General features: G+C 45.5%; 1 protein-coding gene across 7 annotated transcripts in view; it reads right to left on the bottom strand.

Moving 5' to 3' along the window:
* Positions 1-10,974: 10,974 nt before the first annotated feature.
* The window catches only part of Prox1 (prospero homeobox 1), a 51,781-nt gene continuing 38,153 nt past the window's right edge, over positions 10,975-24,602 (bottom strand). For 6 of the 7 annotated variants that reach the window (XM_048439456.3, XM_048439457.3, XM_087906035.1 and 3 more), the window contains one exon: positions 10,975-16,396. In XM_048439456.3, coding sequence (XP_048295413.2) covers positions 16,208-16,396 — 189 coding nt within the window. In that variant the 3' untranslated portion in view covers positions 10,975-16,207. The remainder of the gene's footprint in view (positions 16,397-24,602) is intronic. The other variant, XM_048439464.3, reaches the window with a different exon arrangement.

Here is a 24,602-nt window from a genome sequence, read left to right as displayed (position 1 = left end):
CTCCCAAGAATCCTTCAGACAAGAGCTGTGTCACATGGAGGCCAAGCAATGAGCTGCCATGAGCTAAAGGCATCACATGGCCATGGACTTCTTGCAGGCAAAAATATTCCATCAAGACTTTATCCATGGACAAATCAAGAGAAAGTCTCTGTTCCCCAGAGAAAGAAGACTCGTGGTCAACAGACAATACTATTGTCTTGTGCTCTACCCTAAATCTATGTTCTAGAACCAGGTCACCACCCTTTCTGGACTTTTTCAGTTTTGCTTAGTGAGTTAAGATCAGATGAACAGGGCCGAGGAAGCTGTAGGCAGACAGAATTAGCAGAAATTCTTTCCCACAACACAGCCTTCCATTCTCCTAGCATACCTCAAGTGCATGCCCTCGGCCAGCACAGATCTGGTGAGAGGAAGATTAACAATGATGACAAGAATAGCCCCTGACTTGATAAAGCAAATATCAGCTGGGTCAGGGGACAGGAATCGCCTGTGACTGGCCTTGGGGTTCAGTGTGTTCTTCATTAGCAGGGATTGCACCATCTTAAGTATTTCACCTCGTGCTGACTCTGAAGTTAGACCTTAGACCACTGCCCTTGAACTCGGTCAATATTTGCAAAGGGTGGGAGGGGTAGAGGCTTCAGAGCCACAGAGAGGGAAGGGGAAGACATTTGAGGATAAAGTTTGGCTTTCTCTCAGCGTCTAACTGCCAATCTGTTGACATTTCAGGAACAGTCTTTGAAGTCGTGCGGGGTGATGGTCCCTCTGTGATCAGGTGCATGGTGGGGACAAACGTGGCTGACAAATTTTCATTGAATCAAACGTGGCTTTGCCTTAGTCCAAGCTCCCCAGGCTCCTCTCAAGATAAGGATGAGCTCATTGAACAGATCCCATCTCTGGATGAGCAAACACTCCGCGTGGGTCAAATTCCAGCCGCAGACCTGGGCTCCTGCTCTTTGGGGCACATTGATTTTCCCTTCCTGGGGCTCAGGGTGAGAGGTCAGGGAAGGTGGGGGCGTGGGCGATGAGATTTCCTGTCTTCCAGTCATGTTCTTTTGCACACTTTCTCTGGGGCACGTTTCCGATAGGGAAACATTCAGTTTCACTGTCTTTGTCACTGTCCCCCATTCTTCTGTTTGACCATCTACCCAGGAACATGTATGTGTCATCATAGACATATACATGTACATACACATATATGTACACATGTTTTATATATATATATATATATATGTGTGTGTGTGTGTGTGTGTGTGTGTGTGTGTGTGTGTTTGGGGGATGGAACCCAGTGTTTTGGATGTGTTAAGTGTTCAACCATGACTATGCTCCCAGGCCTTGTATCATCTATTTTGTTTCTTTTTTAATCACCCTTGAACTCTGGTTCGTGACTGTGCTTTGGGACCAGCAGGCCTTCCCTTGCTTACTGTGAGTGGTGTCTCTCCCTCTCTGACTTCTTCTCCCCGTAGAGCACAGGCTACCCCTGGCACATCCCACTGCACATTCTACTCATTCCTCAGCTCAAAGAATCCACGGCATCTGACGAGGAGCAAACCCTAACTTAGAAGCAGTGGCAGGCTGCTAATGCAGCCTGAGCTTATCCCCATAGCACAGGGACCACGAGGGCATCTCCCTCCGTCTGGGAATGGAAGTGCAGAGACAACACACTGAACATACCGATGGGTGGTTCCATCTCAGGGAGGAGCTCGGTTCCTCTCTGATGGCAAATGGTTCGTGTCCTCCTTTGTCTCCTTATATGCTCCCTGTTAGGAAGTGGCATGTTTGCCTGCTGGTAAAACCCTAAACATTACAGAAGTTATAAAGTCCCCTAACGGCTGCACAAAACAAGTAGCAAGAACCCCAGCCACCGAGTGGTCAGAGGAAAGGGTTCTGAGTTCACATTACCAGGGAATATGACCTTCTTCACTTCAGGGAGAGGGCAAGGACCCACGTAGGATATGAGAGTCCCAGGTCAGATGCTAGGGAGAAACTTAGTTGGTAAAGAGAACTGAGTTTGATCCCCAGAACCCTAGTACATATGTCAGGTGCAGTAGCAGTTGCTTATAATGCTGTTAGGAAGGCAGGGGGAGGAGGGTGCTGGTGCTCACTGGCCAGCTCTCTAATGAGAGACACTGTCTCAAAGGAAGTGGGCGGTGCTTCTGAGGATGGCATCTGTGGTTGTCCTCTGGCTTCTATAGGCAAGATCATGTACACACACACACACACACACACACACACACACACACACACACACACGGTATGCAAAGGTACAAATCCCAGAAAGGAGTTTGAGGTAGAGATTCGATTGAACTATAGGGTGAAAGTAAGTAACAATTTAGTGGGACCACGAATACAGGTCTGGCACACCTAAGCACTCATGTGCTCATGTGCAGATCTGTGCAGGAAACTGACCGCCAGATGAGGCGTCCACAGGGCTGAGTCCAGCACATCCGAGGCTCGCGCCAGGCTCTTCTATGACTGGCACTTCCAGCTCATCTTGCTGATCCCTAGAGCAGTTGGGCAGAGACATCTAGTCCATGCCCTGCCAGGCTGATGCTGCACCTATTTAGAAATATTTACCTATGTCAAACGGAAAAAGTGTCCCCTCAGGTCTTTTTTACCACTGTTGACTTATGTGAGTTTCAAGTCTACCCTGGGGTTTCTTTCACTTTTGGAGTCCATCCACGCTAGAGGAAGGAGGAGCGGAGGGGAGAGTACCGTTGTTGAGCTGTGTGTTCTTCCACTTCATTTGTGTTTAGGAAGTTAAGACTAAAGTAGCTCCATGTAAGTCAGGTTTGGGGGCACACACCTGTTATCCCAACACTGGGAAGCCTGAGGCAGGATGATAAATTCTAAGCCAAACTGGGCTACAATGGTGAGACTTTATCTCACTAATAAGATAGTTGCTAAAATTAAAAGCTCAAAGGGCCGGTGATATGTGTCAGTGGGTAAAGAGACTTGTAGTGCAAACCTAGAAATATGGGTTTGATCCCTGGAGGTAGAAGGTGAGAACTGACCCTATGGGGTTGCCCTCTGACCTCCACATGCCTGTCTTCCACCCCTCCACTGCAAAAGCACATACACACACATGATAAAGATAAAAAGACATAAAGCAGGCATACCAAGACATACACATCTGCTATCCTAGCATTTGGAAGGTAGAGGGAAGGTGGTCAGAGTTCGTGGCCAACCCCAGCTGTTTAGCAATTTCGAAGCCAACCTGGGTACAGAAGTCTCTATTTCAAAGATAAAATAAAATAAGATGAATACTTCATATGTTCCTTTTGCCACAATGTTATTCTGTATGGTGGGGGTTCTGGGAAGTGCACTGTGTCTCCCGAAGAGAGTGCTATTTGGGACAGATTTCTCCATAATCTAGTATCTCCCTCTTCCCTTGCCAGACTTAAAGAAATAGGCTGTAACTAGAAGCCAACATTTCAAAAATAAAAATGCTGGGGTTACTTTGGTATAGAATGGGTAATTTGTCTTTAATTGGCATACTGTTTATTCTAGACTTCTTGTTTTGTTTGCTACAGACTCTCAAATAGCCCCAGCTGGCATTGTAGTCCTGATTCACTCACCTCTACATTCCAAGTGCTGCTACGATACAGGTGTAATGCCAGTTTTACGTGTTTCTGAGCCTGGAACCCAGGACTTTGTGTAAGCCCTCTGTCGACCAGGCCGACCCCCAGCCCCAACTCCTCCTCTTCTTCCTTCTTCTTCTTCTTCTTCTTCTTCTTCTTCTTCTTCTTCTTCTTCTTCTTCTTCTTCTTCTTCTTCTTCTTCTTCTTCTTCTTCTTCTTCTTCTTCCTCCTTCTTCTTCTTCTTCTTCTTCTTCTTCTTCTTCTTCTTCTTCTTCTTCTTCTTCTTCTTCTTCTTCTTCTTCTTCTTCTTCTTCTTCTTCTTCTTCTTCTTCTTCTTCTCTGTTTAATAATTGAAGGAAAGGCTGGAATTTGTTCCAGGTGAACCTGGCTTTGTCCTAAGCCTTCAGGTTCCAAGAAGACAGAAGTGAAAGGTGACTTCAGAGTTAGGCAATGCGGCAAACTGATATGTCAAAGGACAAAGTCTGCTTTGTGACAGGAACAGTGGGCAGCAGGTGGCACTTGAGTGAGCCTGCAGTTCCCACAAGACCCAGCGATCTCCACTGTCATCTCTTCCTGTGTCCTTACACGGCAACAAGCCCAGGCCCTCCTTGAACCCCACTTGTCTGTGGCGCGCTCTTTGTTCAACATTCGCTGGAATGATGCTGCTTGTCTTTTCCATTTGCGTTCATGAACATGAGCTTTGCAAGAGAGAGCTGAACATTTGTGCATAGAACACATGAGCAAGATGTAATATGAATTGTTTTGAATACTTGGCTACACTCAACCGTAAATCTTTAGAGACCAAGTGCTTTTGGAGAATATGAGTAGATACTGGTTTATTTTTTGTAGTTGTTTATTTGGTTTTTTTTGATAACTTTGATCATTTCTTCTATGGCCCTTGGTTCTATCAAAATTTCATAAATGTGTGTGTGTGTGTGTGTGTGTGTGTGTGTGTGTGTTCCCAGGGATCAAACCTGGGACGGACCTCTGGTGCACTAGCCAAGCACTGTAACACAGAGCTAACCTTTCTCACCTTTTGGTAGATTTTAATTTCTCTCCTCTTTGCTTATGGATTCACCTACCTTACCAGGACACTTCATATATGCAGCTATAGTGCACACAGCATGGATGGCTGGATCCCGAGTGGAGGGAAGACAGGGGACAGCAGGTGGCACTGATAGCCACCTATCAGTGGCCATGTTCAAATGATAGCCCGTGCAGTCTTCTGGGAAGGTTTGGACTCCTCTTCTCATATACACGGCACCAGGTTTTGAGGCTTTGATCTAACTACCATGTCACTTGCTCAGCCAGGGAGGCAGATGGATGAAACATTTCCTTTCTTAAATGTTTAGCAAAGACTTTCCAGTTGGGAATAACTGGAAGAAAGAACATTGGTTTTGGGGAATCGTCTCCCAATAGGCCGAAACTCACACCAAGGACAAGACATCTGTTGCTGTAGCTGCCTGGACCTCGGGCTCCTCTCACTAAGCTGTTTCCAACACCAGTGAACACTGGGTGTTGTTTGCACAAACACCAGGCAAACTCAGTCTTTCTACACCCGCAGGATTTATTTGCAGAGACACAGGCATTTTTTCCAGGGTAGCTGCCAAAGGTCTCCTGAGCCCTCCCATTTCACCTGGGCCACCCCACAGGGGGCTTTGCAAACAACACCCTTTCCTCTGCCAGGGTAGGGTGCCTGTGCATTCTGTTTCAGTGTGTGATGGTGCCTGGATCTCTCTAAGCTGCCCCACTCCAGGGCTGACCCATGCTGTGGGGGTAGCCAGGCAGCTACAGTTCTGAGCTCAGGAAAGAGCTGTCGGGAGACAACGGCTGTGTGTGGGTCGCTGTGTTCTCTGTGTGCCTCAAAGTCTGGGTGTCCTCACTTTGGAAGCTGGAGTGGGTTAGGGTGTAGTTCTGAGTCACAACTTATCATGCACTGGCAAGATGACAAAAGCTACCGACCGTAAGAGAAGGAGCGCTAACTAACTGCGGTTTGCACAAATTCTGTGCCAGGCTCGCGCAGTTCCTATGACATAATCTCTCTTTGGAAGGTTTGGTGGAATCCACATGCTATTGTGTAGTTTAATTTTCGCTGATCACAAAAGATCACGTATGCAACCCAGTGAGTGCTGGGCCATCATCACTTAGTAGACAAATCTTTTAAAGAGAGTTCCGTACCATCTACCTATTTAATCTCATGAACACACTAGATGATAGCACATTTATTATTTGTCATGTGTGTGTTTATGTGTGCCATGATGTGCATGTGCAGGTCAGTGGACTGCCTGTGCATATGGGTTTTTTCCCTTCTGCCTTGTGGATTTCAGAAACAGAACCTGGGTCTTTGTGCTTGACGGCAAGCACCTTTGCCCTCTGAGCCACCTTGCCAGTCCTCTTGCACACAGTTTTACACAGAGATCTTTTATACTATCCGGGAGGTCATTATTTCGAGCAAGAGAAGTACTTTACCAGAGAGCTTTTCAGGTTCTTTGGTATGATAATGAAAATAGTTCTGTTAAGAGATTTTGACCCGAGAGTCCCAGAAGCAATAATGCATTGCTCTAGAGTTCTGGAACAATCCCCTGAGACTTAGCCTAGTGCTGGGGCTGGAGAGATGGCTCCGTGAGTAAGAGTGTTTGTTGTACAAACATGATGGCACGAATTCCCGTTCTAGCACTCCGTGAAGTCAACGCACATGGCACTGGGCACCTATAACCCCAGGAGCTTGCTGGCCCCATCCTTGCTCCAGGTTCAGTGAGAGACCCCGACTTAAGGGAATCAAGGCAGAGGGTGAGAGAGCAGGACGCCTGATGTCCCTCCTCCTCTGACCTCTACACACATTCACACACACATGCACACATGAACATGCATACACACTCACACACACACACACACACACACACACACACACTTCTTTGCTGCTAATTGTTGCTTCTGACTGGTGGTGAAGGGGTCTCATCCTGAGAGGTCTTACACATGGGTTACGAGTCCATGACTGGAGACATCAAGGAAATTGGTTCCGGCTGGTGGGGGAGGATGAGAAGGAAAGCTGGAGGCAGAAACTGGGTGAGGTACAAGGTGCAGCCCACAGCGATGCCTCCCAGAGACCAGCCAGCCTTAAGTGGGTGGGAAAAACCTTTCCAGTTCCTCGCCACCCAGCCAGGAGACTTGGGACCTCATGTGAAGACAGCAAGTCTTTATTTGTGCCCGTCACATCTCAGCAGTTGACTGATGGCAAGAGAGGCAGAGTCCTTGATCTCTTAACTCTTGCTTTACTAAACAGTCTGTCCCTGTGTGCGAGGGGAGGGGACAGGAAACGCTAGCACCCTGTGCTTGGCAGTGGGCCAAGATGCTCACTGAAGGAAGGTTAGTCAGACACAGAGACAGCTCCAGCCACACTTGGCCACCTTCAGAATTTTGCTCTTGCCTTGCTTGCTCTTTGACCTAAATTTCTCATGAGAAACAAAAATGTTATAAAGAAAAAAGTATGTTTTTTTCTGAGCCTATGAGTGCTTTGGTGGAAGCCAGCATACTGACTGTATAGGACTCTTACCGTCCTATCTAGCCTTGAAGGTTCTCTAACCTAGCTCTCCTGGGATGCTGGAGGGTTGGAATTGAGGGAAAGTAAGCAGGCAGGGTTTCCCTCAAATTGAATTGCATTTTCGTTTCAAAAGTAACCAGTGGGTTTTCACCCCAGGGCATTCCTCCCTCCTGGTGATGATGGGGCATTTATGTCTTTTGTACATTTTATAATTCTCATAGTTACCAGTGTGTTTGTAGACATGCTTCCCTTGTATTTTATGACTGCGTGTGAATGTGATTGTTCACAGCACACCAGGAATTTCAGACACAGGGAAGGCTTTAGTCAGGTTGTGAGTTCAAAGCCAACCTGGGCTACTTCCCTAGAGAGGCTCTTTCTCAGAGAAACAAAATATCTGTAGACCCTAATGTATGGCATTTTCTTTAGATTATCAAAGACTTTAAAACACTTTAAAAAATGGTCTGTATTCATTATGCACAGTGCTGAACATCATGAAGAAAACTTATTTCTGAATGAGCTGGACCTTGGGTACATCTCCTGTCTTCTTTACCTTTGCCTTCCCATTCTGTTTTCCCATTGGCCACCTTCCTGCTCAGTCTACTCACTGCTTCCAACTGTCTGAATGTGTTTGTATGTATCTCTGTAAAATCGGTCTTCACACAGGAGCGCAGGTGTGTGCGGTTAGATAGGTTCCTGGGGCTCTGATTTGGGATAGCTGTGCCCTGCTCAGATGTACTTTGGTGAATTCTCTACAAATATATGTGGAATTTTAATTGCTAGCTTGAAGGCATGTCCGACCTTTGACATCACCACACATCAGTGTCATCTGGAGAGTTCACAGTTGAGAACAAGTTGCTGAAAAAATAATCACCCCTCCCAAAAAAAATCTCGTAATGTTTAAAGTGAAGTCTAGGATCTGTGTTTGGCATCAGTTGAAGACATCCTTGGCCACATGAAGACTAGACACACTTGCATGGAAAACTTGTAAGCTGTAAAATGATTACACTGTACTTTTTACCAGCTTGTCAATCATGTGTGCTCCAGTAGGAATTGGGTCCTAGTGTCCCTCAGGAGACATGTCCCGTGAAGTTTTGGTCTGGAGGGTTATATCAGGGTTGGGAATAGTGGTCTGCTTAATCCTAAGATAATGCCAGCAGACAATTAGTCACCATAGAAAAACTTTGAGACCAGGTTTTTAGATTGATTTTTATTGTTTTGTTTGTTGTTTGTTTTTCAAGACAGGGTTTCTCTGTAGCTTTGGAGCCTGTCCTGGAACTAGCTCTTGTAAGGCTGGCCTTCAACTCATAGAGATCCGCCTACCTCTGCCTCCCAAGTGCTGGGATTAAAGGGTGCACCACCATAACCCGGGAATTTTTATTGTTTTTGATTATGTGTATGTGCTTCCTGTGCCTGCAGTACCTTTAGTGGCCAGAAGGGAGGCATCAGATCCCTAGGAGTTGGCATTACAGGTGGTTGTGAGTCATCCAGCATGGATGCTTGGAACTGAAGGTAGGTCCTCTTCAAGAGCAATATGTGCTATCAACCCTTGAACCATCTCTCGCCCCAGAAGCATTGCTTTAATTAACTCCCTGGCCAGAAAGCATTTCTGTCAGCTTTCACTTGCTTGAGCAACTGTGAATTATCCGGACAGCTCCATGCATGGTATATGACTTGCTATATGACTGTGAGCTTTCTTCTAAGACTGGGTGGGAGATGAGTGATTCTATTTGCTCTATTCTGGGGATGAACATTTTGGCATGGAGAAACAAAGGCTCGCCCTTGTGCCCACTTTAGCTAGGAAAACTATAATTTAAGTTTGTGCTGTCAAGAAAGAAACCAAAGAAGAAAACCACTATTATTGTTTGATAAGGTTACAATATCACATTAACTAGAAGCAACCTTGTACAACTGCACCAATGCAATTGTAAAAATAAGATGAAATTGTCTTGACAGAAGCAGAAGTAATAGAGACCCGAGGGGCGGAGGCAGTCTGCAGTAGTGGGCGGAGACTTGGTAGAACGAGTACAGTGGGGAAGTGGTGGGAGACACTAGTCGGCCTTAGGCTATTTCTTCTGATAAAGAAAAATCTAGGCCACTTTTAGTTGTTGTAGCAAATACCAGAGGCTAGACATTTCATTAAGATACAAACTGGTTTATTTAACTCATGCTTTTTAACGAATTGGGTAGTTCCATCCACTGGTTCACCCCAGCAAAGCCTTCATTGAAAATGGGGGGAACACAATGGGAAGAGCCCTTTCTAATAAGGTAGGGCAGGAAGACAGGCAGTGCCCAAACTTGCCCCTTAAAGCCAACTAGTTCTTGGCAGGAACTTACCAGGGCCCCTGCATTAAGCCTTTCCAATGATGAAGGTTCCCCATCCCACCCCTATGACCTAGTTGCCTTCTATGGTATCCCATCTCTTAAAGATCCTTCACCTTCTTTTTACTGCCATACTGGAGACCAGCCTCTTGATACTTGAAACTTTGTGGAGCATCCTCAAACTGTATCCAAGCCAAACAAGTGTATAATACTGCTTTTTAAAAGCAAAGTTAGTACATGCTGTCTTTTAAAGTCCTGTACCACACACAGCAGCAGGAAAAATGCTGCCAATAATGTCTGAAGGAACATTTTAGGACACTGTTGGAGTTTTCCTCCCTTTAACAGTGGGACTAACATAAGCACTTGCACCCACGCTTCAGTAACTTATTATGTGACCATGAAGACCATCTTTTCTCTTCCTAATAGACGGCAACAGGGTGAGGGCTAAGGTTAACTTGGGAGCCCCACTTGCCCAAGGACAGATGCCTGCTGGGCTGTGGTCTTGTGAGATAACAAGTCACGTGTTTTCAATTCAGTAAATAAGGCTGGCTGCCCCAACTGCGTGCAGGACATGCTGATAACATAGAAGCAGAAGACACAAAATACATCAGCAGGAAATAGGTTGGGATATATGCTTACCCCTGATTGGATTAAGGCAGGAAGTCCCATAGCCTTGTGGGAGTTTACTTTTACAAGCATCCTACTGACCTAAAACCGGGGCCATTTCTCAGGGAATCCCAGGTATGGACCTGGCCAGTGTTTATCTTCCTGGTCAGTACTGAAGAAAGCTCGCTGTAATCGGATAATCGAGGTGATTCTCAGGTTTAACTGTAGCAATTGCCAACTTAAAGGGTTTCTATTCACAACAACTTAAATCTTTGTGTGTGTTTTCATGTGTGTAAGTATGCACACACGCGCAGAGGTCAAAGGACAACCTTGGGTGTAGCTCAGAGGACAACTTCAGGTGCAGGTCCTTATTGTTCATTTTGTTGGAGACCAGGCAGGTCTTATTTGCCTCTGAGTACCCCTAGACTATCTGGTCTGTGTACCCCAGTACTAGCTGGCCCTAATCCTCAGTCTATCTGGTCTTCATCTTCAGGCCTCCCAGAGTCTCCTGCCTTCACCCTTCCAGTATTTCACTCTAAGAGTGCTGGGATTAAAGACTCCCGCTCCCACATGCGGCCATAGCTGAGTTCTGGGCCTCCACCATCTCAGGTCCTGTCACTCACACAACAAGTGTTTACCCAGAAGTCACCTCCCCAGGGTGAACTACTTTCTCTCTTCCCTCAAGTTGAGGGGTACTAAAGTTAACTCCAAGTGAGAGGTTCTATTAAATTAATTAATTAATTAAAAAAAAAGCAAGTCATCCAGCACGCCTGACATAGAAGGGAGATTTTCGGGCATGGTCTGGAGGAATGCAGGGTTGCATGAGCAGAACAGCAATGGAAGGAAAGCTACGACTTGCTATCAGTCAGATGGAAGCCTCGGAGGCCCAAAAACAAAATGTCACACGTTTTCAGAAAAAAAAATCACACAGCATGAGCTTGTAATGTCTATTTTATTTTGCACAAGCTTGCATATATACTGCACATACATTCAGTTCAGGAGAGGATGGAAGGCACACAAGGCAGTTGACTACTGCACCCTTAGTGGTACAAAGCAAACGGTCCAAGTTCGGAGAATATAGAAAAGCTTCAAACACACAACGGAAACCCTCCCCGCCCCTCCCAATGACAACATTGTCCTTTATTTTTTCCTTGTTTTAAAATTTAGTAGCTGCCAAACTAAATTGATTTACTTTTTACTTTAAAATCAATTGTCTACGGCACCTTTTGTTTTCTTTTGAAGATGGACAGGGAGTCTCACTGTTTTACCTATCAATTAATATTACAGTACATCCTTGGTAATACAAAATTGTACACCTTCATCAAATAAATTAGGATAAATTAAACCAATAAATTATGCAGTCTTCAGAACAATAGACAATAACAAAATGCACAATTGAAATTGCCTCTAGCTAAAAAAAAATCAAAAATGACTTTATCAGTTCAGTTATTGTACTATATTCAAATCAAAGGGTCTTTATTACAAAAAAGAGCTTCATAATGCTATTTACAACATATTGCTAAATCATATAAAGGCAGTGTTTGTCACGGTTTATACTATATACATATGAGAAATGGCTGGGACAATGTTGGGGGAAGCTGTGACCTTTGACCCTTCTTGGGAGCTGAGACCAACTCCAAATACATCATTTTTCCTAAGTCTAAATTTGAAGTTGCAATATACAATTTTAAAATGCTTTATTCTCTCATACGCAGAGATATCTGTTGTTAAAAAAATATCTAGTAAATCCATTTTCACAAAGGCAGGACTGCCATTTGCCTGCCTGTTCGCGTGTGTGCACATCACGGGGGTGTCTGATTTGAGAGCGAGCTCAGTCGAGAAGACTCAAAGTCCACGAGCTTCCACAGTCTTAGAAGGGTCCTTCAAAAGGATGCAGAGATTAAACACCAGTGTGAACCCCAGCTCTGAGGATGAACATTTTAGTTTTACTTTTTAGATGGTTTGAAACCAGCTGATCTACAGAGGCAAAGGTGTGCTTCCTCGCACGTGACACGGAAGTGCGATGCGGTGGCACACGTACCATCCACTGTGTTTCCCAAGGGGAGCCTTTGAAAACAGGGGTGTAATCTAAAGACACAGAGTTTACACCAGGAGGAAACGGCTGTGCTGTTCCTGTCATACCAGGAATACTCTTTAATATACACAGCAACCATGTTCACGTCCTTACACACATTGCTGCTCTGGGGAACATTGGCAAACCGCTGTTTGATTGATTTACGGTCACTTTGGGGGAGCAGTCTATGTTTAGTTCCCTCCCGAAACTCTGCAAGTAGTCGATATTAACCTGCGTGTGTGTGGATGTGGGGGACAACTTACTAAATGTCTTCATGTACACAGAAAAGAAATGTCACAGATTTACAGAGACGCTATTACCCTTGCCCTTGACGTCTGGTGGAGACTATTATATTTTGCAAGTAGAGAACAGGATTTTTGAGAATGCTTTCAACTGCCTGTAGTTACTGTAGTGTCCCTAATAAATTCAACAGATGCTGTGATACTGTAGATATTTATTAAAATCTCATGTCTTACGTAACAACGGCCATGAGGTTAAATATTTACATTTCCTTATAAAAGTTCCCCTTTGCTTTAGTGTTTCTGTTTTGACATTTTAATTTTTTTAATGATATTCACCCATATTCCTAGCACAGTAACAAGGATTTCTTCAAACATAAAACACTTCAATTAAGTAATACTCAGAGGCACAAAGCAAACTTCAGGAATATGGGGGAGAACAGTTACTGAAGTAATTACTACATCCTAACATCTTCCACATATTTTTACCATTTAATGCAAAACATCTCCATTGAACAGCCAGAGACAGTAAGAAGTCAATGTTGTGTTGTTGCAAATAGAACATTCTTCTCACAAAACATAACAAACGCCTAAAATAAGCTCTTAAGTCTAGATAAGGAAAGGTAAGCTTTCCACCTCACACGCATACATATGTATATTTTTTTACATGTGTGTGCCTGTGTGTTCGCACCCACACCTCCGCACACACATTGCACATGGTATGAAATATTGCTTCTATAGTGCTTCTCATTAGGCTAAGAAAACACAAGAGCTACACCACAGTTACAAAAAAAAAAAAAACCAAAAAAAAAAAACTGGCTTCTACAAGAATCTCCAAAACTTGAATGCTGCTCAAACAATTGAGGAAAAAAATAATTTGCGGTGTATCAAACTGTTCTAAAAATTTCTCTTCTTCAAAAACATTATTCTCCCGCTTCGTTTTAAAAAGACGCAAAATGCATAGCTATCAACATTATGTCAAACAGCCAGGAAAAAAAATGTAGTGTTTATTGCAGCTGTAGTATTGGAAATAAAGTAAAAAGAGATGAAACAGAAAGCCACAGAAGGCACGAGAACAGTTGTACTGGTGGGGAAAGAACGGTATTTTGAAGGATTCTTAAAAATCCCCGCGCTGGTGCATTTTAGATCTAGGCACAGACTTATCACCTTGAGTGTACGCGCAAAAATAATATAGGGTTAGCATAAAAGAAGTGAAGATATGGAATCGCAACAGACTTTAGAGTTGGTCCCCACTCTCCCACTGTGAAAAGTCAGCTTTCTCCTGTGCACAAAAAAGAAAAGGTTTCACTTGGGGAGAGCTGAGTCAAGATTTTAAAGGTAGTAGGTTTTTGTTACTGTTATTGTTTTATTTAAAGACTAACGGCTTGATAGGAGCATTGCGAGACAGGCTTGTGTGATTTCACCATTGTACTGGGAGGACACATGGCCCAATGGCTGTATTGGGAGCAACCACCTCAGTGCAAAGTCATGGAGACCTGCTTCCAACATAGGGCTGAGTCTGTCCTCAGACTGCCAGTGTGAAGTCACCTCCCGCCGTAGTGAACACTGAGGGGAGATTATAGGTACAGAAGGGGCACTGACAGTCAGCAGATTACATACACATTAGTTTTTGCTAAATTTGCCTATTTCAATTAGAAAGGCAGAAGAAAACAATATTTTAAAAATCCAAGTAAGTCTAGAATCAATATTCATTTGCCCCAGATTGTGAAGATACCTAGAAATCTGTCTACACAGCTGACTACACTGCAGCTTTGCCTTTGACCTTGCAAAGGGTGAGAGGGTGGGGATCTGACTGGCACGTGACTTGGAACAGCCAGGCCCCTGCTGGGCCCTTCCAAGACCCTTCCAGACAAAGCATGTGAAAGACTTTCATAATTTTTACTGACTGGGTTCCTGATTTTGTCGTTTGACTTTTTAACATTTATTTCAGTGGTATGGTTAGTTACCTGGGCTTCTTGTTTCTAAAGACACCCAGAAAAATAAGAAATACACTCTTAATAATTTTATATGCATCTCTGGGTGCTTGAGCATAGGAGATGCTATTGTAGTGAATGAATAGTGTTGACCATAATTGTTCATGCTCTGTCCTCACTGCTAGGGCCTTCTGGCCTCCTGGAAGATGCTGGGCCTCGCAGAGCTCCACTGTTTAGCTTAAAGTCAGCAGGTTTTCAGGCTTTGTGCTGACAATAATTGTGTTCGTACATTCCTGTCCATCAGCAGAATTTATAAATGATGTTGAATTACAGTGATCCAGCCAGCTAGACAGGCACAAGGGCTGACCTGCATCCTCCAAAGTCAAGTGCTGATTTTTACTTTAAAACTAAATAATGAAAAATGGCATTTCTATTCTTTATGTTTTAAATGCCAGATCTGTTACTGTGTTGTTTTTAGAGTGTGTCTATCAAATTATCTAAGGGGAAGAAGGGGCCTGGACCACACTATTAGAGTGGACAGTGCTGTTCACTGCATCTGTACACAAAAATCCAGCCAAGAAAGCAAGTGTGAATGGTACCCAGCATTTTAAATGCAAGCATAGGACATGGTACGTCATCAAAAAACTGGGGGCGGGGGAGCCATTTGAGAATGGGGCAAATAGCAGCTAGCTTCCTCAGTATGCTGAAACTGTGTCTTCTTGGGTAACCCCAAACTAACCGATTGTATTCTTCTCACACTTTGGTCAATATTAGCTTCTGAAATAGAAAAAAGACATTATCTGTTGCTTGAAGATATTATACCCAAAGTGAAGAGAGAGACTGCCATCCTGGCGTACTCATGTGAACGAGCCATTCCTGGGTGGTGTCCTCACAGAATGTGAAGTCAGGTCCACCAGCAACTGTCAACACGCTCCAAGAGTAGGCAAGGATTTTATGGTCAGTGGCCTTTCTGAATTCCTTACTGTAGAAAGGTATCCAGAAGTTAGTGTTTTAGGAGAGAAACAAAAAGGGTTAAACAGCAACAGCGATGCTAAGCATATGAAGTTGAGCAAAGAATACATTTGAAAGGTACATGCCTTTTACTACATGAAGCAAAATAAATAGGAAACGAAGACAAAGTACGGGGTCTTCTCTAAGTCAAAACCTCTGAGCACACGTCCCACCAAGAGCCTGTTACAAACTTTACAGGGACAGCTGGTCCACCCACACAGATTTCCAGCCTCGTCTCGAGAGACGTGGTTTTGTAAAAACTTAGCCTGGGGTGTACGCCATTTCTCTTAGAAAAGGCTCGGTGATGATGACCATTCTAAACATCTGTCCTTTGAGGGTACTTTTGAGTGTGAGCTGCCCAGCTGCCACTGGCATCTGTGAAAACGTGTAAGAAAAAGTTACTTATGAGGCTCAACTTAAACAGGGTATTCCAGTGTGTGAAGCGCTCTCCTTGAGTTCTCTCAAGACTTCTTAACCCTAGAAACAAGAGACACGGCACAGGGTGGGGTGGGGTGGGGGCGGTCTGGGTGTGTGCTGTGTCCTAGTCAGGGTCCACTCTGCTGGTGGCCATTTGCAATAGGCTTCCAGGTGAGCAGAGTGTCCTTGGCTCTTGTAGACTTTACACAGGCTGACATTCCCTTTTCCTGAAAATCAACCCTACCTCAAGTCTCCAAATATTAAGGGCCTTGGGCAAAAGTAACTAAAGGCAAAGAAGGGAGGTACCCATCCCCCTGTAATGGGGAAAATTAAAACAACCCAGAGGGGATGAGCAGGAACCACCAGCTGATATCACGACACACCCATGCCTCCTCCACACGTAGATAGGAAATAAAAATCTAGACACACAGAAGTTAGACATCCAAGGGGGACTTCTTCTATTCATACATTCAAAAGAGTTGTTGCAATCTCTACTCGTGAAGGAGTTCTTGGAGGCAGTTCGGGGATTTGAAAATCTCAGGAACTTCACTATCCAGCTTGCAGATGACCTTGTATATGGCCTTCTTCCAGGAAGGGTCAACATCTTTGCCTGCGATGATGGCATTGAAAAACTCCCGTAATGTGATCTGCGCAACTTCCAGGAATCTCTCTGGAACCTGCTGATACAGGGAGAGCACGGTATTAATAAAGTTTTCAGTTTCAAGTCTGCAGTTCTTCAAAGGAAACTGAGCTAACTCCATGCCCTCAGAGAGGGGCTTTAGACAGCACCTGCATGCTCTAAAAATGGCCAGCCTCTATTCTCCTGTGTAGGGTTGTTATATATAGCAGCATTGTGATAGACGGCGGCTGCTCCATGGATCTCGGGAGAGAGCCTTGTGCTGAGGATATACACAGGCCCACCAGCACCAGGGTTTCACTGTGAACACCACTGCAGAGAGAGGAGGCCCACAGCCTCATGTAGGTGGGCAGATCATTCTAGAACAAACTTGCCAAGTCCTTTTTCAGAATTTTACTCCTTTCTCCTTTTGACTTCCATTATGAAAGAAAAAAATGTGTTCTCAGAATCGAATAATAAATGCTGGGCATCTATGTAAATTAAACCCCTATTGTCAATGAAGAAACTCTGAAGTCAGTACCATAAATGGTAAGATCACAACACAAAGTCCTGGGACGTGAAATTTGAGCTGAACTCCAAATTCCTATGTTTTGCTTGGACATTAGACTTGTTCCTTAGACAGTGGGTTGTGAAACTGATCACTGCTGTACAAACTAATACTTACTGGGTGTTAGCTGTGAAAGGCACCATGTTACATCTCATACTGAACGCCATTCCCTTCTTCCAACCTCATTGTAAGACGCTATCTCAATTATACCACAAGAAAACTAAGGCAGGGAGAGACCCAAAGGAGTCGCTCAAGGTCTTCCCAAGATTATCATTCCCCAAATCTTTTTGGAATTTCTCTTTGCCAAGCCTCTGCATCCAAAGCAGTGAGTATATGTGAGCTATCTGTCTGTATCTCTTACTTGCTGATTGGACAGTCTGAGCTCTTGACTGTGAAAAGGAACACTTAGTATTCTTCACCAGTAACTCACAGAAGAACATGATGGATTCACAGAATAATTACATGAAGTCATAATTTTTCCAGTACACGTTAGTGAGCGCTCAAAGATATACCACGAAAAACCTCCACCACAGTTCAGAAATGCCAGTTACTGAAACAACAGGGAGATCCTTGACCTATGAGCACGTCCAACACCTTCCTCTTGGACTTTTCTCAACAAATGTAATGGGCATGTACATGGGTCATACATGTATTAACACATATATATGGATGGCAGATGACACAGAAAACTAAAATATCACTGGATGTCCCTGGATTTCAAATTTCAAATTGAACAAAGTAGCTCATTGCTTCCAATAGCAAGTCAATTGTTCTTTAGGGAAATCTAGTAATTTCCCAGGGGAAAAAAAAGTGAACCGCTCCCAACATGGAGTCTAGAAAAGGAAAGCACCAATTATTGTGTCCCACATCTTTAATCCCACCTAGCACTTGGATCTCTGTGAGTCCCAGGCCAGTCAGAGCTACACTGAGACCCCGTCTCAGAAACAAAGAGGAAGGTACTGAGCAATCTCTCCCAAAGGCGTTTCCCCTGGTCTGTCAGGACAGAGCTTAGAGCTGACTGGAAGAACACAGAGGGCCTCCTGCTCCCTGGCTGGGCAAACAACAGTCTGCTAAGAACCCACCCAGCTCCCCCCAGATTCCCACGGAAGCACCTGCACACACGCGGATTTCCTGAAGGGAGCATCGCGTTCCCACCCAGTGACAAGTCATAGCAAATGGGCCTTACTGAGAGCGGACACATGGCTGGGGCACAGGTCTACAGCCAAATGCTACAAGAGCAGAGATCACTGGTGCCGAGCAGTGTGCTCTCAGTGGCTGCTGGCAACTGAACCTCTATGGAAAACGGTTTCTCAGACAACAAACCCAGAACTTCAGGAGAGAGAAGCCGAGAGACACAGGTGTGAGCTCTAGAGAAAGGGGGTAAGCCAGCAGTCTCATCCACTCCAAGGATTCCCATCCCCCACCCCCAGCGCACACACAGTCAGGAGCAAGGACATGGGCCTTGTGGAAACTGTCCAGAGCAGAGCTGTCTGGGTCCCTCGATGATAGCACAAGCCCTGGAGGAGGAAGGGTGGTTTAAGGACTTTGGGAGACAGCGGGACTTCAGAGATGGAGCCAAGTCTGTACTCACTTTCTCAGTGACCATGAGCCTTAGCTTAGATCAGTGGTTCTCATCCTTCCTAATGCTGCGACCCTCTAGTACAGTTTCTCATGTTGGGGTGACCCCCAACCACAAAATTATTTTCATTGCTACTTCGTAACAGTAATTTTACTACTGTTATGAATCATAATGTAAATACCTCTCCTTTCCCGTGTTCTTTTTGGGATCACGACCCGTAGGTTGAGACCTGCTGGATTAGTGGTCTGTTTTAAACATCCATTTCTTGAGCTTATCCCACCAGCTGCCCTGTGACAGCTTTTGGATTGTGTCTGACTTTTCACTTCCTGGTAACTGGTTCTAGTGTCCTCATCCCAAGGTGTCTTTGGCTGAGGAGCACAGGTCTCTCTTCCTTCACCTACAGGTTCAGTGGCAGGCCTTTTTATAACTATTCCCCGAACATTGTTGTCATTAACAAGACCACCTCCCCTCTCTGCTTTCTCCCATAATGCTCTGTAGTCTCATGACACCCCCTCCCCCCCACACACACCCAGTGCTTTGAGGAAAGGAAGCTCAGGGCTGAGTACAGTTCGGTGACACAGTATTTACTGGCCTATGCGAGGTCCTGGGTTTGATCATCAGTATCACTATCAAGACCGAAAAAGAAGGCACATCATGAAAAATTTCAGCAATATGGGTCTCGGAAACTATCGTTTTGTAGGTGAAAAAAACCTAGGAGATTCTCTGAGATAGAGTAATCATGGATAAAGATGCTTGTCAATTGCACGAGCCAAGGCATCTTTCCACTAGAACATGCTTGATGCTAAGACCTCATCTTTTGAGGCAGGGTCTCATGTAGCTCTGGATGGCCATGAACACAGCAAAGAGTCCAAGAAGATGGTCTTGACCTTCAGATCCTCCTACCTCCTCCTTCCTGGGTGCTGCGATGACAGACCTGTACCCAGAGCCTGGCTTTAATGATTTTATCAAGGCCGGTGGACTCACTGTAGGCAACAGATTCCTGACGAGCTATGTGTCTACAACTTCAGAAAACCATCCCCAGGGAGCCTGTGACCTTAATGGAAACAGAAGTGGGCACAGAGAGTGTGTTGTCGGCTGGTTATTGGGAATGGGTACCTTCCCGTCACAAATGAAGCAGCTTGCTAATTTACTACCTGCTCTGGGCAGTGTGCATGCAGGACTGCGCTGGGTGAAAGATTTCTTGGAGCTCTCTGGTATTGGAGCAGCTCTCTTTTGCTGGTGGCTCCAGAGTAGCGTGGGTTAGCAACTGCTATTCTCAGAGAGTGCCGGGGGATTCCACCCACAGGTAGAAACCTCACCCACGGGAAACAGGCTCTCTGATCGAAACCTTTCTCCACCTTTATTTGTGGAATAAACTAACATCTTCCTGATGTTTGGGGGGACATTGGGGTTCAGAATTAGGAACGTGATATTGCCCATATTTTGTGCCCCTCCTCACAATTAATGGCTTTCCAATCACTAATAAACATCTGCAGAGAAGCCCTTAGTGACAAGTAATCCCTTATCTAGGTTTCTTTTAATAGAACCCAACAATCTCTACAATGAACCCTCCAGTCTCTCTCCTCAGCATCAGGTGCAACAGTCAATCAAGTCACTGGAATGCAAGACAATGCAGGCTGCTGGGGGCGGGGGAGGGGGAGGCCAGGCCTTTGGACATGCCACAGGGGAAAAACAAAAGGCTTCCAAAGTCTTTGGCAGAGCGAGGAGGCTATTGTGGGAGCTGCTTGGCCAGGAGTTCTTCAGGAGGGGAGAATGGAAACTTTGCTTTGATAAAAAGGCATCCTGGCCGAGGAGCCTCACCCCCAAACGGTCTTGCCTTGACATTTAGAGAATACACTGGTAATGAGCTACTTGAATACAGTGGTCACTCTGAAGGGAGCTGGTCAACAAGCATCTATCAATTCCATCCCAATGATTTGCTCTTGCTTATTGATCAGAGTGAGCCAGTGACTCTTGGGTTTCAGGAGGATGGGAGAAGGAGTTCACATCTGCTGGGTTCACAGCTGGGCAGCACACACATGCAGTGGGATGGGTGATTGGATGTTTCCCTGCTACTGCTGCTTCTCCCTCCCTCCCTCCCTCTCTCCTTTCTCTCTCTCTCTCTCTCTTTCTCTCTCTCTCCCTCTCTCTCTCTCTCTCTCTCTCTCATCGGACTGAGTGGCAAAGACATCCCCCTCCCGTCTTCCTCCTCCTCTTCCCAGTTGCTTTACCTTCAAGGATGATTTGTTTTATTAAACTGGCTGTCCCTAGTCTCTGCAGTCCATAATGAAAGCCTGACATAGCAGGCTGCCTGCCTTCTGTGTCCTGCAGACACTCATCATAAGTGTCAGGACATACCAAGGTTAGCGGTCACTGGAAGTGTGCTCGCTGGCCCAAACCTTGCCAAACGCTCTTGGCAGCTGAATGAATGTCACAGAGAATAGAAGGGGAATGACAAAGGTTGAAAAGAAGACAGCCTCCCCTATTTTCTGGAGACAGAGAAGCTGAATTTTCACACCTCTGAAGCATCCACCAGTTCATTCATCGGCCTCTTGTGGGGAACCATAACCCTGCCCTTTGCTCAGGTCCCCGTGGACACTTCTCCACCCTTGATCCCCTTCAAAAACTGGCCCACTGGCCTCACCCCACCGGTGGGATCATCTTTACTGAAATGGCTAGAAAACAAGCCAGGCATTGCCTCTCTCCCGAGCCCCTCCCAAGAACCACAGCCTAGTGGCCCGTTCAGCCCATCAATAGATTCTGATCTTAGGAAAGCAGACCTTTAGGACACTATCGTCTAAGCTAGTCTTTCCCCCTCAAACTTCAACATAAAAACGGAAGACGTGTGTGAGGACGGCAGGAGTGGCTGAGGGGTGGGAAAAGGGCCCCCTGTTGTGTATTTTGGTGAATTAGTTTGTGTGTGGGTTTTCTTTTTCTTCCTTCTCGACTTTTTTTTTTAATACTATAAAAGGGCAATAAAATGCTGACTGCAGAAGACAATGTCAAGGAGAAAAGGGTGCTGGCATTTTGGATCCTCTTCACCACTCGCCTTGGAGAGAGGGTTATTCTTGTCTCCGGCCTTTTGTCTGCATCTGCTGACGGCCTGCCGTAGCCAGCAGCATACTTGGACCGTTTTGTCACCTCCCAACATCACATGCATCAGCTGTTGGGCTTTTGTTCCGGGTATTGTAGAACTAATCCTCTGTGGCTGCTCTACTGTGCAGTAAATAAAACAGAACCCGGCTCCTCAGACCGCTCTGCATGAATATTTCAGACAGCTTTTTACAACTCGGGGACTCACCAAATCAAATAAATAACTCCCACCCCCTAGCATCCCCAGCCCCTCCCCACTGACTGAAACAAACAAACAAAAAGCCTCAAATTCGCCCCAGATGCCCCCAAGTCACCCTGCATAGACGGCAGGGACCGGAGTCGGCAAACAATTGTGTCAGTGGAGTTGAAAGAAAAGTGGTCTCAACTTGGGTGCTGCTGAATTCGTATTTACGAGGACAGCGAAATGCATCTGAGGCTCAGGCTGGCTAAGCAGTTCTGAAAACCTGCAGGGCCTCCTGGGGGTGGGACTCAGTCTACACATACAGAAGTCTATGCTTCCATAGGTTCATTCCGTGTGTGTGTGTGTGTGTGTGTGTGTGTGTGTGTGTGATGTATATATAGCCTTGTTAAACTGCTTTTATTGTTTCTGTGTGCAGTTTCTTCCCTTCTCCTTATCTAGAAGGATTCAGAGCAAGATGCATGTACTTGTCATTCACCCCAGGGTACTTTTCCAAAATGTGTAAACCTGCATTGAGATGTGGACAAAAAAATCAGACTCTAGAATGTTCTTCGAAACTCAATATACATCACGAACCCTCTGCAAGGATTAGTACTGTCCCAAGCAAACACAGCTAGGCTTTCCCAGATGACTTCCAGATGCCTTCGGAAGAGTTCAGGAGAGAAAGGGCATTGACGTACCCCACGCATGTACACGCCTGGCACACAAAGGTCCCAGGAAAGAGACACGTACTGGACTTCTTTCCCAGCCGTTCACCCTGGTGGGCACATGATTCCTCTAAACAAACTCGCCCGTCCCTGCTGTTTGTTAAGTAAATATTGATCAAGGAGAAACCTGTCCCCTGACAGCAGTGACGCAAGCTGGGGACTCAGACTGCATAGATGGAGTGGTTAGATGTACTGCATAGACCGAGTGGACTAGATAGATAAACTCGGATGTTGCAGTTGCTCTTCACAAAGATTATTGGGTAGAAAAGCAGTATAGATACATGATTGGGCTCCTTGCCTCTGTCTTGCTCACCCTAACTCCTGCCAGGTGCAGAAAAGATAAATCATGTGACTGTGAAATATGATTACAAGATACCAGCCATGTATGCACCTTGGTTGTGTGGCCCGCCCAACCTCCCAGGCCTTTCAGAAGACAGGGAGGTACAGGATGCTAAGGGTAGCATCATCCTGGGAGTCTCTCCCAATAGCTTCTCCCCTCGGGGGAATGTGCGTGTGTGGGAAGGCACAAGAGCCCATGTCCAAGTAAGGTGGTGGGCAGAAACGTTAGAACGGTCCTCACACTTAGAAGTGTCTCACCGTGGTTAACGAGCACATGAAAGCGCCATTCTGAGGGACACTTTGAGGAGGTCTGCCTGGGTGATATTATTGGCTGGGTCAACAAATGGAGAAAGATGCTGTGTGGGACTCAAAGTCTCACCTGTGCTGTCAGGGGCTGGATGGAATCAGGCTCTGCCCTGGGAAGTTTGGAGTCATCTTTAGAGACATCTTTATACATTAACCCTGAGTACCATCGTCTAGGAATAAGGCGTCCTGTTTAGAGTTCTCACCAAAGGGCCAAATAGCATGCAAATGCTTAGGACACTGTACCTATGTGCAGGAGGAGGGCACCCATTAGGGTTACAGCAGACTAGAGGGAGGTTTTCACAACAATTGAGAGTGGGCCTAAACCTCCCTCTGATGCTGCAGGGAACATTCAACTTTCAGGCACCTTGGAGGATTCAATTAATTTAACACTCATGTAATATGGGACCCTGAGAGTAGACCCACTTCCCAACTACACACTTAGCTACTTCAACATCTGAAGACTAAATACTCTCAAGAAATGTTTGTAATAAAACACACGCAGAGAAAAAGCCTGCGTTTCCTTGGTTTAAGCAAAAGAACACATGATGTAATTGTCTGTGCCTTGTCTCCCCCAGCACATCCTGCGACCCTACCCCTTATATTTTAAAACAAAGCTACAAGAGAACAATGTTCCGTTGAGCAAAATTCAGTAGCATTCTGTAAACATTAATTTAAGAAAATCAATAGGTTCAGTGAGCTAAAGCCATATTACAAGATAAACTGGCCAGAGTGTCACTTTGTCAAATAGATTTTCCTTTTCCTTGGCGGATAAAGACAGTTTCAAAACGGGACAAACGTGTTGCAACCAAGGTTTGAAAAGTATGTGGCCTTCAAACAGCCTGTCTGTCTCCTCTACAAAGCTGGATAAACACACTTTCAAAATGATAAGATGGATTTGGTGTTCAAATTTTACACAAAGTAAACTTTCTCAGGTGAGGAAATGTGTGTGTGTGTGTGTGTGTGTGTGTGTGTGTGTATGTGTGTGAGGGGGGCTTGAGCAGAGGGTGCCTTGGGAAGAGAGTTTCAGTTGATGTTTGACTTTTAAAAAGGAAAGAAAGAAAGAAATCTTTATTCATGCTGACCCCATGGGCAATAGGCCTTCTTGCCAAAATCCCAAAGCCAGACTCTCCAGTGAGCTGGGGATCAGAGGGTTCAGCTGGTGGAAGCTGCTCCCAGCCTACACTCATCAGGCAATGTCATGTTAATGTGGAAGGGCTGTGGGGGCTGAGGGACGACCCTGGCCCCAGGAAGGAACAGGAGCCATGGTTTACCCCAGAGCCTCAAGGCTTCTCTCTGCTAGATGTGAAGGTGATTAGGAAAGCTGGTCAAAGAGAAGCAAGTCCCTTTGTGTGTTCCCGCAGCACTGGGCTTCTGGCGGTTTCCTCCCAGGCGAGACCTGCGACCTGCTCCCACAGCACCCCTGCCTCTGTCAATGCCAAAGCCTATCGAGTCTCCCAGAGGCCACTGTGGAAGGGAGCA

Source organism: Myodes glareolus, chromosome 5 (assembly GCF_982192425.1).
Source record: "Myodes glareolus chromosome 5, mMyoGla1.1, whole genome shotgun sequence".
Taxonomy (NCBI): Eukaryota; Metazoa; Chordata; class Mammalia; order Rodentia; family Cricetidae; genus Myodes; species Myodes glareolus.
The sequence above is the reverse complement of the archived record's forward strand: the minus strand, read 5'-3'. Positions and strand labels throughout refer to the sequence as shown.